The sequence below is a fragment of the Populus nigra genome, chromosome 3 (genome assembly GCF_951802175.1).
Source record: "Populus nigra chromosome 3, ddPopNigr1.1, whole genome shotgun sequence".
Classification (NCBI taxonomy): Eukaryota; Viridiplantae; Streptophyta; class Magnoliopsida; order Malpighiales; family Salicaceae; genus Populus; species Populus nigra.
Genome location: NC_084854.1, coordinates 26,705,241 through 26,724,042, shown reverse-complemented (window position 1 = coordinate 26,724,042; position 18,802 = coordinate 26,705,241). Strand labels below are relative to the sequence as shown.

The window sequence follows — 18,802 nt, the reverse complement described above, 5'->3', positions numbered from 1 at the left end:
GACTGAAAATAATATGAGCATGAATCTTAGATCTACCATGTCTATAAGAAGGATAGGATGCATGACTTAAGCTTCATATTCACTTGAGAACTCAGTTAAGTAAGTAGACACGATGGCTAAGTTTGCTGTGGCTAATCTCTTGATCCTTCTTTTGAACTTGGGCGCTTTGCTCACTTCACTTGCCTGTCCCTCTTGCCCTTCCCCTCCTCACCCTAAGCCACCAGTAAAACCTCCCAAAGTAAAGCCGCCATTTCACCCTAAACCACCAACCGTGAAGCCACCAAAGCCTCCAGTAACACCAAAACCACCAGTCGTGAAGCCACCAAAACCTGAAACACCGTGCCCTCCTCCTCCAGTAATACCAACACCACCAATCGTGAAGCCACCACCAACACCACCGAAGCAAGAGACTTGCCCCATTGACACTCTCAAGTTAGGCGCATGTGTGGATGTCCTAGGTGGACTAATCCACATTGGTATTGGCAGTAGTGCCAAGGATGAATGCTGCCCCCTGCTGGAAGGTCTTGTAGACTTGGATGCTGCTGTATGTCTTTGCACCGTTATCAAGGCTAAGCTTCTCAACATCAATCTTATTCTACCCATCGCTCTTGAGCTCCTTGTTGACTGTGGCAAGACCCCACCTGAAGGGTTCAAGTGTCCTTCCTAATTAATTAGGTACTGCCTATCTTCAATCTTCAGAATTCTGCTATATATAAACGATTTTTTTTTTATTGATTTTGACTAGATGTTCAGTAATTAGAAAAATATTAATTCATAGTTTGTCTTCTGTGTTTGATGATTGCAGGTTGTGCTGTAACTTACAGAGTATACACGTGTGGGCTTGAAAGCATAATTAAAGAATAACTGCACGAGGGATCTTCAAGTGTCTAACTGCACGAGGGATCTTCAAGTGGCTAGAATGAAGCATTTTTATATAGGATATCTTGTGTTTTGTTCTCCCAGAGAATTTTCTTCTGTTCTTCTTTCCCTTTTCTAGAGAATATATTGTGTGTTAATTTGTTTTACTTCTTCTTGTGTATCCATTATGGCTATACTTTGTCATGGGCCAGGGGTTGATGTTCTTCGTGTACCAACCACTTGAAATTAATACTACAAGAAATTTGGTTCCAAGTTATGATGGTCATGAAGCCCACCTCAAAGCTTAAGATACAAATGAAGTTAGCGTCCATCCTGGCCTGGGTGTTTTAAACGTACGATTCTCCTTTAAGATGAAGATCATGGTTTTGGACCCTAGAAGTTTTGCGCCTAACAAGATCATTCCCTGTGATTTATAACTTGTATCTTTTTTGAACTCAAAATTAATGATAAAGAAAAAAATTAAATGAAAGAGATCCAAATAGGAAAGGCTTATGGTTTCCAACTTTATATATATTAAAAAACTGAATATATATATATATATATATATATATTCAGTTTTTTAATATTTTTTCAATTCAACTTTGATAAAAAAATTCATTTTTGTTATTTTTTTGTCTCTGGATTGAGAAATAAAAGACAGGCAGGTCGCCAGAATCTAACAATAGAAAGAGAAACTCAATGATTTCCCTGATTTCGACCACTAAATGGTTGATTGTGATGTCTAAAAGTTCTATTTTGTGAGGAGAGTTCCATATTTTTTTTTTATTCTGAAATGGCTTAAAACCCAGATTTAGACTAAAAATTTTTTTGGTTTCAGATTGATTTTAGATTTTTGTATGGTTTTTTTAAAGCTATTTTATGGGTTTGTAAAGATATTTGTGCTATTTTCTAATTGTTTTGGGTCAAAACATGGTTTTTTAATAAAAAAAACATATATCCTATTTTTTCGGCCACCATAAAGGTTGAAATCTTAAAAATCCCACACGACACATCATCTAAAATATTTTTTTCAAAAAATAATGGGACAGGCGATAAGGCATCTTTTGCGATTACATTTTAAAAAAATAGGCCTCTTGCAGGCCCACACATGAGCCCTTTCTTTAATGGGCTAGGCCCAGCAGCGCCTAACTTCTTGCTTTCTTTTTTTGTTGGGCATGTTCACCTTAATTAGTAAGATGTTTTTTATTTATTAAAAAAACTAAATATTTTCAAGAAGTTACAATGTAACTTAAAATATTATTAAGAGTAATAGTATAATTATGAAATTGCTCTTGAAAAAAACCTATTGAATTAGATATTAAGGGTAAAGTAATTTATTGCTATAACATAATTATCTTTAACATATTGTATGAAATTAGATTTTTCATTTTTTTGCATAGTAAAGTTACTACTTTAAATCTAGAATAAAAAATATAATGCTTTTCATTTAAGGATTTTTTTTATTATTTTACATCGATTTTATTTTATTGTAAATTTCGAGGTTACCTAAAGGTATATATTAAATATAATGCCTTAATACTTAAAGTTTTTAGTTATAAGTCAGTGACAGAGTTTGGATTAAAATCTTAATTGAGAAATCTTGAAATCCCATTTGAAATCTGAATTCTAAGTTCCCTATTTCTTCAATCTTCACGGCCATTCATCACCCGAGGTTAATACTCTTGTAAAACATCCTCGGGCATTCGATGACTATTATAATAAAAAATTATTTAAACATTATACTTTCTCATTAGTTTGATGGGGATTCTATTGTTATCATATGATGTGTGATCATAACTATAATTTTAAAATCTAATCTGACAGGTTAACTAGGAACTTGTCTAATCCCGAAGTAAAATCGAGTTGCGCTTAAAAAAAAAGCAAGAAAATGTCAAAAACCCGAGTAATCTGGTCAAAATCAGGGTTGACCTGATGACCTAATCGATATGTCCTAACTCGGTAAAAAATCCAGTTGTAACTTGTTCATCATTTATTTATTTTTTAACGAAAAAATATTGTTTTTATTTTTTTTGCTTTTGCAATTTTTTTTATTAATATTTTTTCCATGATTTCATTATTTAGAATTAAATTGGTTGAGAATTAACTTTTTTGATTGAACCTGGAACCAAGATTTCACAGGTTGCAAGTTTTAGAGATTAGAAAAAGTTTAGGATGTTCGCCTGAGTTTGCTCAGTTTTTTTCTCTCTTTTATTAAGTTGATGTTTTCTTATTTTTATCATCTTTTTTTTTTAGTTTTGATTTGTTATTTTTTACGGTTTGCGAATTAGTTTTAGGTTAATGTAGGTTCATTTTTTTAAAAAAAATTGATAGATTTGAACTTTATCCTTCAAACTTTTTCCCATGATTTTTTTTATGAGATTATCTCAATCTTATATTCTTGGTCACGGGGTTTTCGAGTTCACCCGATCTAATATGGTTTTTTTTTAAATTGATTTTTTTATATTTATAGTTTCACCGTTTAATATTGAATTGTTTGATAATCCAGATACGTTCAAGTCTAGTTCTTTTACTTATTATTTTTTTTGTTAGTGTATTTATTATTGTTATATTTTTTATTTAATTATTTAAATTAACAATTAAATCAATAACTCAAGTGTTATATTTTTTTTACAAAATTTTTTCTTACTTTGAAAAAAATTTACCCGGCCCTTTACAAATCACAGGTAACAAATCTAGCAAGAGGGATATGATAGTATGCTACACGATATTCGACATCAGTCCCCAGGGGGTGTAGCGTGGTGGCAAAGGGCTTGAGATCTGCACAGCAGGTCTCGATTTCGAGTCAGGGCGTGCACCTCCTGTAAGAGCCTGAGACAGCCGGGGTTTTACTCACTCACCTGGGCCCACAAAGTGCGCTTTCTGGAGGGTGGGGTTTCCTCGAATAAAAAAAAGAGAAGATATTCGATATCTAGCATGAATTCTTTTAGCAGACAAGGATTATGGATGAAAGTTATGCTACATGATATTCAATATTAATAAAATCTAAAACTTGAATTATTGGTTTAATCCCTCCATTTTGGCATTTACCACGCAACAGCTATCTAAATGCCAAAAGGAAAAATATATGTGATTGGGTTCAGCTATCTAATGTTGGGATTTGCCATTAATGGGCAATGACTTGTGCAGCCTACCCTAAGAAGAAAGAGTTGCCATTGTCAATGGTATTGCACCTATCATTGACAAATGTATCAACCCATGTGCAACTGCTATTGTTGAAGAAGAGGAGCCACCATACTTGCCTATAAATAGGCATGTCTTGTGGAGAGCAAATTGTGAGAGTTGTGAGAGTGAGGGAAAACGTGAAGTGAAGAGAAAGAGGAGGCAGCAGCCCTGCTGCCATATGCAGCAGAGTGTGTGAGCTGGGAGTTGAGTGATCCTCCTCCATGTATTTATTGTATCCTTTCTCTATCTCTAAATAATATGGACTCTCTCCCGTGGATGTAGGCGATTTGCCGAACCACGTTAAATATTGTGTCACAGTGTGCTTAAGCCTCCTATGAGCAAATATCAGTACACCACCGGTCCGCGCATTGGGGTGCCGGAATTCCCAACAATTGGTATCAGAGCTCATGGTTTAAAGGGGTGTTTGATTTTTGCTCAAAAATAAAAGTTCTCAAAATGGTGTTTTGACCATACCACTATGTAGAGGAGGCCGAGACGAAGCCACTAGCGAAAACGACATCAAAAACAGACGTCAAACATGCCCCCACGCGCCGACGAGGTGGTAGTCTACAGTAAGCATGCAAAGGATGATATCAGCATGACATAATTGTGATGTCAGCATGCACAGCAGGCATGCCAGGGATGACATCAGCATGATGTAATTGTGATGTCAATATGCACAGTTGGCATGCCATGTCAACGACCAGTCATCTGCCATGTCATCACCGCGAGACCCACCTGCCATGTCACTAGCCGCGAGCCGAGTTGAGCCGAGCCGTTGTGGAGCTGAGCCAAGCCGCGAGCCGAGGGCTAAGATTCTGTGCAATAGAGTCTACGTGCAACCGGATCTGAGATTGAATCTGGGCCGTTTATCAGGCCAGAATTGTTTTGATCAAATCTTAGCCGTCTGAAATGCGATTTGGGACGATTTCAGACTTGTTTCCAGCTAATTTGATCGTTCCGGATGCAATGGTATGGTCCAATCATTGAGATTTGAGACCAAAAGTGGTGGTGGTGAATTATTAAAGAGAGATTGTCTGATCAGGAGGCATCCAATGGTCTCCATGGTGGACGTTGGAGATAAAGAAGAAGAAATCGCACATGTTTACCCAATTGCATGTGCTGAACTGCTAAGTGGGGAGAATTTTAATTTCCTTGAGGGAAGACAAAATTGGGACACTCTGGACACCCGATCAACTGGATAATTTGAGGTGTAGAGTGAAATTGACGAAGACCAATCTTGACGAATCTAAGAACTGGTAGTCTAGCCAGATGTTGAGAAATCATGTATTAAACCAGTATATTCCAGATCACTTGTAAAGAAAAGCAGCAACAAAGCTAGCAAATGGTTGTATATACGGAAAGGCAGTACGATGGATAGATATGGCCTGAGAAGTTCTGTCTAGGAGATTGGGTTTTAAGCGGGACCAGTGTGACCCCTCCAATCTTTCTTGAGAACTTGCTTAGTGGAAGGATTATCCATACGGTATTATTTTTGTATATATAGCAGTTTGTAATGAAACGGTTGAAGACTAGCAAGACGAAGGCACAAGGGAACAGTTGGGTTCCGTATTTTGAAGGATCTGATGAAGTGGTGATTTCTCCAAAGAAGTTAGATTCGGTGACTGTGATTTCTTGAGGGGAGAATTGATGAAGACCCTGATAATGGAAGAGAAATACAGCAAAGGGATAAAGATTGACACCCTATTTTGACTTGGATAGGTGTTGTGACAGGATGAGCTGCTGTCAAACATAAGCAAGGAATATGGAGAAATCTGGAGAACAAAAATTGCACGAGGGCACACGGAGATTGTGCAGGGGTACCCATAGGATCAAACAAGGTACTATTTTGAGACATCAGGTGCAAGGAGAAGAAGTGTTCCCAGATGAAGCTCAGAGCAGAGACTATGTAGAAGTTGTATAACATGAAGTCTCTTGTGCTCTTGATGAAGACAACAAGCGAAGAGCTTTCCAATGCATGCAAGGATGGAAAGAGAGCTGGTGTAGAGGCACCTAATTGAAGGGGTGCAAACGCCTGTGATAAAAGGCGACCGCCTATGATGAAAGGCGAAGACACCAAAGAGAGTTGGTGTAGGTGGAGTTGTCAAGCAGAAAGGCACAGAAGCTCCAAACATAGAAATCGAGGTGGAGGATTGCGAGGAGTATACCGCAAGTTTCTCTTTCTATATGATTAGTGGTAGTATCTCTCTCATAGTGCACATGGTGGTGGAGAATTCTGGAGCCACTTTGAAGCATCTCAGCTGAAGGAGGATGCGACCACCTATGAAAGGTGAAGACACCTTAGATGGAAGGTGTGTCAGGGCCGTGATAGAAGCCCCAATTCAGACTGCCTCATGACAACAGGCGAAGACAACTTAGGAAAGGTGTGAGGGCCATGAGAGGAGCCCCAGTTCAGACCGCCCCATGACAACGGGCGAATACGCCTTAGAAAAGGTGTGAGAGCCGTGATATGAGCCTAGTTCAGAACGCCTCAGAGCCAATGTGAGGGCTAGATATGAGTGGACAGATGTATAGCCAATGAAGTGGCTATGATGAGTATGGAGACAAATGCAGGATTGACTTTCATGGATATTGCCCCCATGCTAAAAATCAATCAGCTAGAAGACATTTGCCTTGGACAATAAGTGTGTGACTTGTGGAGCATTAAGACGCGGCTGCTATGAAGAAGCAGAAGGGCATGCGCAGGTTCCGAGAACGAGTTGACTCTTGTCAAGGTGGTGAGCTCGGTAATGGCATTATAATACTCAGAGTATGAAGATAGATATGGATCAACCTTTAATGGGCTGCCCCCATGATTAAAGGTGGAGAGCTACCTGGACTCTTACGACTAAGAGCGAGAGACTCACGGAGAAGGAAGTCATGGTTCCTAGGGTGGAACAGAGGGCAGGCGCAACTCCTGGATGAGTAGACTCTTGGAAGAGTGGTGAGCTCGTGATCATATTGAGATACTCAGATAATGACTGTCGAACTTGGAAATAGAAATTTCCGTTTGAGGGGGTGTTGTAAGCCTTGATGTAAAGCTTGATGAATCATTCCGGACCGAGCATGGTTGATACGCTCGAAGGGGAATGTTGTGTTCTAGAGACAAACGTTAACACTCTTCAGATGTGAAGTGGCAGACCATCTGGTTGTAGTGATCCTTTTATGTGAGAAAAAGTGTGCTTTGGTAATTCTGGTGATTGAAAGGTTTAACGAGTACCTGTAAACTCGGTCACAGATGCTCTCAGAATGGTAAACTTGGAAGAGCTGCAAGATGCAAGCATGTGCTGAAGAAGCAAGAGGACAATTGCCCCATATGAATGGCAAATGGGGTGATTGTTGGGATTTGCTATTAATGGGCAATGACTTGTGCAGCCTACCCTAAGAAGAGAGAGTTGTCATTGTCAATGGTAGTTGCACCTACCATTGACAAATGTATCAACCCATGTGCAGCTGCTATTGTTGAAAAAGAGGAGCCACCATACTTGCCTATAAATAGGCATGTCTTGTGGAGAGCAAATTGTGAGAGTTGTGAGAGTGAGGGAAAACATGAAATGAAGAGAAAGAGGAGCTGCTGCCATGGGCAGCAGCCCTGCTGCCATATGCACCAGAGTGTGTGAGCTGGGAGTTGAGTGATCGTCCTCCATGTATTTATTGTATCCTTTCTCTATCTCTAAATAATATGGACTCTCTCCCGTGGATGTAGGTGATTTGCTGAACCACGTTAAGTATTGTGTCACAGTGTGCTTAAGCCTCCTATGAGCAAATATCAGTACACCACCGGTCCACGCATTGGGGTGCTGGAATCCCCAACATCTAAAATCTTATAATGTTACCTAAAGTTAATACTATATATGGATAGTGCTTGGTTTACGGGAAAAAGGCTAGAAAAAAGGGGCATAAAAAGGAGGAGGAGGAGGAGAAGGAGATTTATACTGGCATGGAAAGGGCTCTTATGCATGTATTTTGATATGATAATGGGTAAAATCTGGTGAAACTTGATAAGAGGACCCGAGATTAACTAGTCGAAAAAATCCATTAAGCCATCGAGTTTACTTCTAATCATTTGTGCAATAGAAACCACATAAACAGAAAAAACAAGTTTCTTTTTTATAAAAAATAACAGACAAAATAATCAAGAATAATAATAAAAAATTACTATCACACTTTCAAACATCCTTGATCTTTCCGTGGTGTAAAATGAGAAACATCCTAAAAACCTATCCTTGTGGGTAGTGGTAACGACGTCAAGTTTAGTATATAACTATTATGAGTTTACCATGCTTAATGTTATTAAACCTAGATTGTATCAACTTGGTAGGATTGAAAATTCAATGATTTAGTCATCTAAGTACTGATCTAGCTTGATGCAATGGAGCATGAATATAAGTTTGGATCATGCTTGATCAAAATTAGCTAACTCCGACAAAATCTGAAAATTTATTATTTGTTGGAAAATTGAGTTTGACATTGATCTAATTACATAAAAAAAACACATTTTACCGGGTTTCAAATTTGATACATTTATTACATGTTGTTGATCAAATGATTCAACCACACTATTCCACTTTTCAAATCGGTTTTAATTACATTGCAAAAAAGGTCTGCAGAAATTCCTTCTCAATCAAACAATTAACAAAATGTGAATATATAATGCATACATCCAATTTCAATTCGTTTGGAATTGAAGTTTTATCATGGAGTTCAAACCAGGCTTTGAATACTATGCAGGATGAGATAATGACGAGGGCACTTACAACTATATTATACCATTTTATCATGGTGGTTTACGGGAAAAAAATCATTTGACTTTAGATATGAGACTGAAAACAATATTGCATATATGGATACAAAGAGACTGAAAACGATATGACATTAATGAGGATAATAGTAAATTGTACCGAGTTGTGTGGCGAATTAATATTATTATTTTTTAAATACAAAAAAAACTATTAAAAATATTTTAATAGTTTTATTAAACTTAATAAAGTGGATTAATTTTTAAATATTCACTTAATTTTTTATCAGATTCAAGTAACATTGATCTAGTAATCATGCCAGACTCAAGCGCAGATTCAAGCGTCTTGGGTCTGAATGATAAAACAATATCAAAATACCTTCTATGATTACAAAAAACTATACAAAAAAAAGTGTGAAAGAGAACAAAAATATTGAAATACCCTTACAACCAGGGCTTTAATAATGTCAACTAAAAGGTAAAATGATAATTGACTTTATGTGAAAAGGCAATATTAGCCTCATCTCATGCCTTTAGAGCTTGAAAAATTCACAGTGCAAGTCTACAATGAATTGTGTCTTAGTCCACAATATACTTGCACGGGGTTGCCAAACTCAAGAACCTTGGATCTAGCACCCAAGTAAGTTGGGTTTAGCATGTTTGTCAAGCCCAAGTAAACGTGGGTCAGATACAACTTTGTAACTTTAAAAATAATAAAACAATATCAAAATACCTTCATAATTATAGAGAATTACACAAAAAACAGTATGAAAGAACAAAAATACTCGTATATGCAAAGTTTATTTTTTGTATTTTCCAAGGCTAAAGATATATTTTAACTATTTAACAGTTTGTGAAATGTCAAAAAAAATTATGGGTAACAAGTCTTTATTTTGTTAACCTTGAGGGTAGAATAATATTTTTACCATGCAAATAAACATGAAAAGACTACCATACCCCCTCTCAAATGTTTAATGACCAATGAGCCCATGAAAAATACCGAAATACCCCCTATAACCAAGGTTTTAATTTTTTCAACCAAAGAGCAAAATGATAATTTAACTTTTTATGGAAAGATAACATTAGCCTCATCCAAAGCCTTCAGAGCTTGGAAAATTCATTATGCAAATCTATAGTGGATTATGTCTTGGTTCACAATACACTTGTACAGGGTTGCCAGACCCAAGCCACTTGGGTCTGATAATCATACCAGACCCAAGGTGCTTATGTATGGTAAACATGCTAGATTTGACAAATAACAAACAAAAAAGAAAATTATGCACTTTAGTTGTCAGGAGAGAGAAAACAGAGAAAAAAATACAAACAATAGATCATCGATGGCAATTTAAATGTTATCTGTCTACACGCGTCACACCATGTGGAAGAAGGTGTGGCTGTGCATTTAGTTAGACAACGGATGACCAGATTTGGCCATCAGCAAGCATTATACGTGCTTCCTTAATGGTGTCGGCGCTGCCCATTCGTCGAGGAAGAAAATAAACCAAAGAAACATTTATCCACTTGTGAAAAGATAAGAAAGTAAAATTATTATTATAATCCACAGTGAAAAATTTCTTGATCTAAAGTGATTTTCCTATACCATTTAGTTTTTGTTGTAATGAAATTTCAAAAGCTTATTGAAGAAAGTACTTGGATGAAGCTCAAAATTCATTTAGGTTTTGCAAAACACAATAACTCCTCTTATTATTTTTCTTATATATTTTTTGAATATTTAAGATGTTTTTATATATTCTTACAAGCCCTTTTAAAATATTATAACTTTTATAAACTCTAAATTCCATTAACTCTTAGCTGATAATAAATTCTAACAATACGTACCCTAATCTTTTGAGGAATTATGCAAATCAAGCCACGTTCGTTGTTCGGAAATTCTAATGCAACAAAAGCGTACACCAAACTAGTGCTTTTTCTCTATTTTAATTGTGTTCGTAAGCGTGGGGGCGCCACTATTGGATTCAATAGACAGATAGATCGATTTACAAGTCTATCGTAATTTTTTTTTTTATAATAATTAAAGCTTTGTTAATGACTTCAGTAAATTATTAACAGTTTATTTGGAAATGTATTAAAATAATATTTTTTTTATTTTTAAAAAATTATTTTTGATATCAATATATAAAAATATTTTAAAAATATCAAAAAAATATTAATTAAAAAAATATTTTTAAAACATAAAAATAAATAGTAACTAAGTAAATGAAATTATGGAAGAAAAGAAACTGATAAAATAGTACAGAAGATAAGGAGACGAGAGAAAAAACCTATACATTTATCAAAGAACTACGCTAATGCTATTTAATCTTTAATTGTTAGTCCATTTCAAAATACGTAGCATCTAGGCATCTGAATAAATCATTACAGGTCTATCAGAGTGCCAAAAATCCGAGTGTGGCTTGTCTTCTTATGTAGTTCTTCATATAAAGATATTTTCTCTGTAAAGAAATTACATGTTTCATTTGATAGGTGTCTACAATTATGATTTAAGATTTAAATTTTGAAAGATTAACCAGTGATGATCTATTAATTTGAAATTTAACCCAAATCAGGATTTGATCTAAATCAGAATTTAAATTAAATTAAATAAAAATTAATCTAAATTATACAAGTTTTAGATAAATCTAGATCAAAACCAGCTAAACTAAATAAAAAATGAAAAATTATGATGGTTTGGATAGTCTTGTTGACATTAATTCAATTTTTTAAAATAAAAGATAAAAGTTACATTCTGCAGGTTTCAAATTTGGTACCTTCACCTTAATAAATCATGCAAACACCACTTTATCATTTCTAGTTTTATAATTTTAGTGTTGGAAAACATATTTATATTATAATGCTTTCGATCGATCCAGTTGTTTGACCATTGTTCCACTACTTAAACCAGTACATAGTAATTCAATAGTTTGATTAGATCTATGTTCGAATAACATTGTTAAAGAGTTCTTATCAAAAGTTAGCACTTAATCAAACAAAAAACAAAACAAAAAATCCAATCCCACTATTACTACTTAAATAAAATATAAGCCCCGAAACAAAACTAAATAAAATGTAAATATATCTTGCAAACAACCAGTTTCAACTCCTCTGGAATTGAAATAAGCTTTGAATATCATGCAGCTTGGAGATAATGATGGCGGTACTTATAAGTATTGTATCATTTTATCATAGTGGTCTGAAAAACAAAGGAAAAAAAACGGGGTACTATTTCACTAAATATATAATCTTTACAATTCGGGTCCTCTGCATGCGCACAAGTGCATTGCAGATGTGGAAACGATATGACCTTTCTGAGGTTGTGAAGCTCAAAAGTTTACTGAAGAAAGTAATTGAATTATCCTAAAGAGGACCGTAGGAGGAACATGAAAAAAGAATTAAAGAATAAAAAGATGTAAGAATAATCTTTCGAGCACTTATGCAAATGAAGCCACGTTTGTTGTTTGGAAACTCTGAAGCAAGAAAAGCACAACCAAACTGGTGGTTAGTTTTCTGTATTTTAACTGTGTCTGTGAGCCTGTGTGCGGCACCATTGGATTCATTAGACAGATAGATCAATTTACAAGTCTATCATGGAGTGCCAAAAATCCGAGTGTGGCTTGTCCTCTTGTGTAGTTCTTCGTATAAAGATCTTTCTCTCTCTAAGGAAATTACATGTTTCATTTGATATATAGGCGTGTGCAGTTATGATTTAAGATTTAAGTTTTGAAAGAGATCACCAGTAAATTGATCCTTGCACTACAACATTCTAATGTATTACTTAGAACTAATTAATAACTTGGTTCGGCTGGATATATAGTTCAATATAGTTGATATGCACGTAACAGTACCAATGCCAATATATTTGCCCCAAAATCCAATTTGATATATGATAATGAAATTAATTGAATGAGGTAGTCAATCAATGATGACAAAAGTTACAATAAAATATTGGACTGAAAATATGAGCAAGATCAATTTTAGACGTATATCATGTCTATAAGAAGGCTGGCATGCATGACTTGAGCTTCATATCCACTGAGAACTCAGTAGAGTAAGTCGCCACGATGGCTAAGTTTGCTTTGGCCAATGTCTTGATCCTTCTTGTGAACTCGGGCACTTCGCTTACTTCACTTGCTTATCCCGACTGCACTTACCCGCTCCCACCCTCTAAGCCACCAAACTATCCTCCTAAGTTACCACCTGTAACTGCTCCAATAAAGCCACCACCACCATGGAGGCCTCCTGTAACTCCTCCAATAAAGCCACCACCACCATCTCTTCCACCACTAAATCCTCCAGTGATACCAAAACCACCAATCATGAAGCCACCACCACCATCTCTTCCACCACTAAATCCTCCAGTGATACCAAAACCACCAATCATGAAGCCACCACCACCTGAAACACCATGCCCTCCTCATCTATCACCACCAGAGCTATGCCCACCACCACCACCTGAAACACCATGCCCTCCTCATCTATCACCACCAGAGCTATGCCCACCACCACCACCAAAGCAAGAGACGTGCCCCATTAACACTCTCAAGTTAGGTGCATGTGTGGATGTATTAGGTGGACTAGTCCACATTCGTACTTGCAGTAGTGCCAAGGATGAATGCTGCCCAGTGCTTGAAGGTCTTGTAGACTTGGATGCTGCTTCATGTCTTTGCACCGTCATCAAGGCTAAACTTCTCAACATCAACCTTATTATACCCATTGCTCTTGACGTCCTTGCTGACTGTGGCAAGACCCCACCTCCAGGGTTCAAGTGTCCTGCCTAATTAATCAGGTTCCAGCTAACTTGAATCTTCAGGCTTTTGCTGTATATAAAAAAATTTGTGTTGGTTTTGATAAGATATTCAGTAAAATTCATAGTTTGCGCTCTATGTTTGATGATTGCAGGTTGTGCTGTAACTTACAGAGTATACATGTGTGAGCTTGGAAGCATAATTAAAGAATAACTGCACGAGGGATCTTCAAGTGGCTAGAATGAAGCAGTTTTCTATAGGATATCTTGTGTTTTGTTTTCCTAGAGAATTTTCTTCTGTTCCTTGTTTCCCTTTTCAAGAGAATATATTGTGTGTTAATTTGTCTTACTCATTGTGTATCAAAAGTAGTTTGTAATGGGCTCGGGCTACATGATATGGATTAATTAGTTTAAAGAATTATAATGTTTGTTTTCTCTTAATCCATGCTTGATTTGAAATTTTTACTCGATTAATGGCGACCAAGGCCATCTCTCTCTCTCTCTCTCTCTCTCTCTCGAGCAAATTCTTGTGATGTGAACTAAAGTAATGTAAAGGGGTAGTGCTTGGTTCACCGGAAAAGGCTAGAAATGGGAAAGGAGATGGAAGTTATAATGGCATCGAATGGGTTTTTTTTTTTTTTTAATTTAATGTGGGTGTCCGGATCAATTTGCGCGTATCTCAAATGAGTTCTTTTGCATGTATTTTATACGCTCAACGACAATTTCTTTGAATTACATGACAAAACTAAACCCTAATTTCACCACATAAATAAGGAAGGTCACGGTTACTGTGGAGCTATAAATATTGGCGAGGACATTTTAGCACGTTTATGTGGGTGATTTTATTTAATGCATGGTAATTAGTAAATGAATATTACATAGTAATTAGTATACTAGTAATATCGTATATTACTAATATACGTTATTCACAATCTTAAAATAATTTTATGTTATTTTAAAATATACAAAAGACATCTCTTTTATCTTGAGATAATAATTAAAATTATTTAAAATTTTTAATTATCAAAAATTATTTCTATAATAATTTTAATATATTTTTAAATAAAAAATATTTTAAAAATCATTTATACTGCACTTCCAAAACATGCTTTAAATAAAAATAAAAAAACAAATCTAAATGGGCTTAAAATCATATTAGGCCTAAACTTTAAGGCCATGCCCAATATTTACAGTATTGCCAACCCAACCCAACCCACTGAGTCAGCTGTTTCCCCTCTTCTTGAGCAAGAAGTTAAGGCAGAGCTACAAAGGAAACCCGTATAAAATCAGCAAAAAAGTCGAAGCTTTCTTCAGTTCTTCAAAATCACTCGCGTCATAAGACACAGAACATTCCTCTAAATCACTCGCAGTTTACAGGTAATTAGCTCTCTCCTTCGATTCTTAATGCTATTTGTGTCTTCTTCTCTTGATTCCATGAACTGGGTCTTCAAGATTCAGACTTTTTATAATCGTTTTTTTGTTGTTGTGTTTGATTGTGTTTTTAATTGAAAATTAATCATGGGTTTTTGTTTTTAAGTGTTCTTAAGTTAGTTTTGTAGTTGTTTACATAGATCTGTTTGTGTTTTTGGGTTATTGTTACAGTGGTAAAGCATAAAAGTGTTTGCTTTTTTGTTTTCTGATTTTGTTTCTTGGTCGAGGGGTTTTAGTTGGTAATACTAGTTCTTATAGGTGATTTTTCATGGGTTTGATGTGATTTGTAGGTGGATTCTGAATTGGAACCTGGGTTAGTGTCTTTACATAGACTTTTTTGAGATTGAATGTTTTTTGTTGAAAGTGGAATTTCGATAGAGAAAACACATTGTTGATTGTGTAGTATAGAGACATAAAATTTGAGAAAACAGATTTTGAATTTAGTTTGGCAACTTTACTAGGAATCGTTGATTGAATATTGGAGATGAAATAGAACAATGACGGAACTACCTTTGTATATTTGCTAGAGATGACTGATGTTTGGATTTTTATTGTAATATGATTTGTTATATGTCCTTTATAATACTTTTGACAGGTATAATGGAGTTGAACAATGGTATGAAAACATATTTTGGAATATGGATTTTTGTTACAGTATTGTTCTTAAGCATATTAATTTTTTTAGTTAGAGTTTTCAATGTCTTTTCTATGTTGTTTTGGATGGCCAAGATCTTAAATGAAGGGTTAACATTGCTTTCAATTACAGTTTTAAGGTTTTATTTTAATAAATTCATTCCTCCTTTATGTATTCATGACTTCTTGAGTTATTATAATTCCTAGTTATTGACATTTTCAGCTTCTTTTGGGAACTTTAGGGTTTGCACATGTAGATGGCCTCTTCTCCTTTAAGAAACTCAAGTTTATGCATATCCTTTAAAAATTTCATGCATGTGTATGTGATACATGTTCTTCTATGCTTGCAATTGGCTCTTTGGAACTGGAAATAGGTATGTGGTTTCCACTAGGCAAGTTTTATGATTTAAAATGTTGCTCATTTCCTTCAAATATATTCCTTAAAAATGGATGAGCATGACAAGGAGATGTAAAGGGGCTGGATTGGGAAAATGGCACAATCCTTGCATCTCTTAACTTTTCTGGTTAATCAAAATTTTTTCTTAAAAAAAATGAAGAATTTACTGTATGGTCAATTTGCAAAATGCATCTCCTACATTTTACCATTTCATTTTATGGAAATTTCCACAACTTTTTGACTTCTTTTTGGTTCTTGAAGCTTCATTATTTCTGAAACATTTTTCCTATTGTTTTAAGTTTTCACTCCTGAGTTGATCATGCTTCTTGCATAACTAGCTATGCTGTACTCTAAGAGTTGCTCTAATTTCTGTTTTCTCTGATGTGTTGTGTGCTCTCATTTTTTTGCATGTAATTAATCTTCTGTGCGAGTGTCTGACTCTCTTACTGTGGATTCCCCAACCCTGCTTTCTGGCCTTTCCTATTTATTTGATTGCAAGGGTAAAAAATATTTTTGTTCTGTTTGTTGCTTGCTCTTTTTAAATTCTCTTCTTTCAGTGTAACGAAAAATGTCTAGGAGATATGATAGCCGCACAACAATCTTCTCCCCTGAAGGACGCCTGTATCAAGTTGAGTATGCTATGGAGGCCATTGGAAATGCTGGTTCTGCAATAGGAATATTATCCAAAGATGGGGTTGTCTTGGTTGGAGAAAAGAAGGTTACATCCAAGCTATTGCAAACCTCAACTTCCACTGAGAAGATGTACAAGATTGATGATCATGTTGCTTGTGCTGTGGCTGGAATTATGTCTGACGCCAACATCCTCATCAACACTGCCAGGATCCAAGCACAACGCTACACCTTTGCATACCAAGAGCCGATGCCTGTAGAGCAACTAGTTCAATCCCTTTGTGATACTAAGCAAGGGTACACACAGTTTGGAGGTCTTCGGCCCTTTGGTGTGTCGTTTCTGTTTGCAGGATGGGACAAAAATTATGGCTTCCAACTTTACATGAGCGATCCTAGTGGAAATTATTCTGGTTGGAAAGCTGGAGCAATTGGTGCAAACAACCAGGCTGCACAATCCATGCTAAAGCAGGATTACAAGGATGAAATCACAAGGGAGGAGGCTGTCCAACTTGCTTTGAAGGTGCTCAGCAAAACCATGGATAGTACAAGCCTTACTTCAGAGAAGCTCGAACTGGCTGAGGTCTTCCTTTCTCCTTCTGGGAATGTGAAATACCAAGTCTGCTCACCCGATGTTCTAAGCAAGCTGTTGGTGAAGTTTGGAGTTACCCAACCTGCTGCTGAGACTTCCTGATTCAAGCTCTTTTGTATCTCGTTTCAGTAAATCACTGCTTCAGAGCAATTCATGCTTGTATTATCTCTGTTCTCAGAATGCTTCATGCAAATGAGACTCCAAGACCATGTCTTGATTAGAATTACAGTACTATGAGATACTTTTGTTGGTTAACTAAATTTACCTTTAAACTTTATCATGTTTTGTGTTGAAATTATTACATTCACACTACTGGTTTTGTGATTTTAGCGCTAAAATATGCACTTCTAAGTGAATTTTAGACTCTCATCGTGAATTTTATTGACCTGGTTGACCAGGTAACCTCTGAGTTGATCTCTTAACTCAAACTTTAACTGGGTTAGACCTAGAATCTGGTTAGACAACTCTGTTCTCAGGGCCATTTGTCTCTGCAGGTGGCCCTAAATCTATCATCCAGCACATGACCAAAGAAGCCAAGCCGCAAGCCTGGGGCTCAAGCAGGCAAGAAAATATCTCCATTTCTGAATCTGATAGACAAACAAGAAGTGATGTAACATGCAATAAAACGGGACATAATGACTGCCATATTTCCCTCTTATTATAGGATACATAGCTGACCTTAGTTTCCTGCACAACACTGCTCGATAGTAATGCCTGGGCCGTGAGGGATTCTAATATTCTTAATTTTGTTGTTAAATCTTAAAATACACTCATTTTGATTTTTTCTATAAATATGTTGTTTGTTTATCTTAGTCAAAATAATATTTTTAAATATAATTATTATTTCTGTTTAAAAAATATATTTTATGATTATTAAAGTAAATTAACAAAAAATATCAAAATAGTATGTTGGTATTTTGTGTGATTAAAAACTAAAAAAAATTATAAATATGATAAAATTATGTTTAAAATCTATTTAAATATTTTAATAATAAAAACTTAATTTTAATCGAGTTGTTATGAACAATTTATTATTAGTATTATTATTTCCACATCAAATATATAATAATTAAAAAAATATTTATTAAAATATAAATAAAAACTTTTAATAATATTTAAGAATCATATCAAAATTAAAGAGGTAAATCTAATAAAAAAAATTTATAATGTTAAAAAAAAACCAAAGAAAAAAAAGAAAAAATCAACAATGGGCTGGTCCCGCTAGCTTGTCCCTATTTTTTTTATATATAACATATTATCCATCCTTTATTTTCTTTTAATAAAAAAACATGTGATAAAAGATAAGTCGTTTGTCATAATTTAGAAAATAGGTAAAAGACTCATCACTCGAACCTCCAATCTCTAACTTATGAGATAGCGTTAATCAACTCAGCTACAGCTACAGCTACAGCTACAGCTACAGCTACGATACTTAATTATTATGAAATGAATTAAAAAAAATAATATGAAGATGCTTCATTATATATAAATAGTATAATAAACTCAAGTTGGTAGAGTGTTTAGGTAATATTTCTACTACAATTATGAAGCAGAAGTCTTCCCTGGAACTTTAGTTTCTGCTTTCTTATTGAAGGCCGAGGG

The 18,802-nt window shown here is 35.3% G+C and overlaps 3 protein-coding genes across 4 annotated transcripts; all 3 read left to right on the top strand.

Moving 5' to 3' along the window:
* Window positions 1-55: 55 nt before the first annotated feature.
* LOC133688171 (36.4 kDa proline-rich protein-like) lies at window positions 56-13,806 on the top strand. Of its 2 annotated transcripts, none has more exons than XM_062107571.1 (2): window positions 56-675; window positions 13,676-13,806. In XM_062107571.1, the coding sequence occupies exon 1, from the start codon at window positions 113-115 to the stop codon at window positions 665-667; it is 555 nt and encodes a 184-aa protein (XP_061963555.1). In that variant the 5' UTR covers window positions 56-112; the 3' UTR covers window positions 668-675; window positions 13,676-13,806. The 2 variants fall into 2 exon arrangements, with proteins under 2 accessions (XP_061963555.1, XP_061963554.1); XM_062107570.1 differs by lacking the exon at window positions 13,676-13,806 and adding an exon at window positions 806-1,131 and having other exon boundaries at window positions 57-675.
* On the top strand, window positions 12,838-13,554 carry LOC133688431 (36.4 kDa proline-rich protein-like). The gene is made up of 2 exons (XM_062107912.1): window positions 12,838-12,925; window positions 13,037-13,554. Exons 1-2 carry the CDS (start codon window positions 12,838-12,840, stop codon window positions 13,552-13,554), a joined length of 606 nt encoding a protein of 201 aa, XP_061963896.1.
* Window positions 13,807-14,735: 929 nt separating the features above from the next.
* Window positions 14,736-17,480, top strand: LOC133689687 (proteasome subunit alpha type-4). Its single transcript, XM_062109668.1, has 2 exons — window positions 14,736-14,897; window positions 16,539-17,480. Exon 2 carries the CDS (start codon window positions 16,550-16,552, stop codon window positions 17,300-17,302), a length of 753 nt encoding a protein of 250 aa, XP_061965652.1. The 5' UTR covers window positions 14,736-14,897; window positions 16,539-16,549; the 3' UTR covers window positions 17,303-17,480.
* The last annotated feature ends 1,322 nt before the right edge of the window (window positions 17,481-18,802 follow it).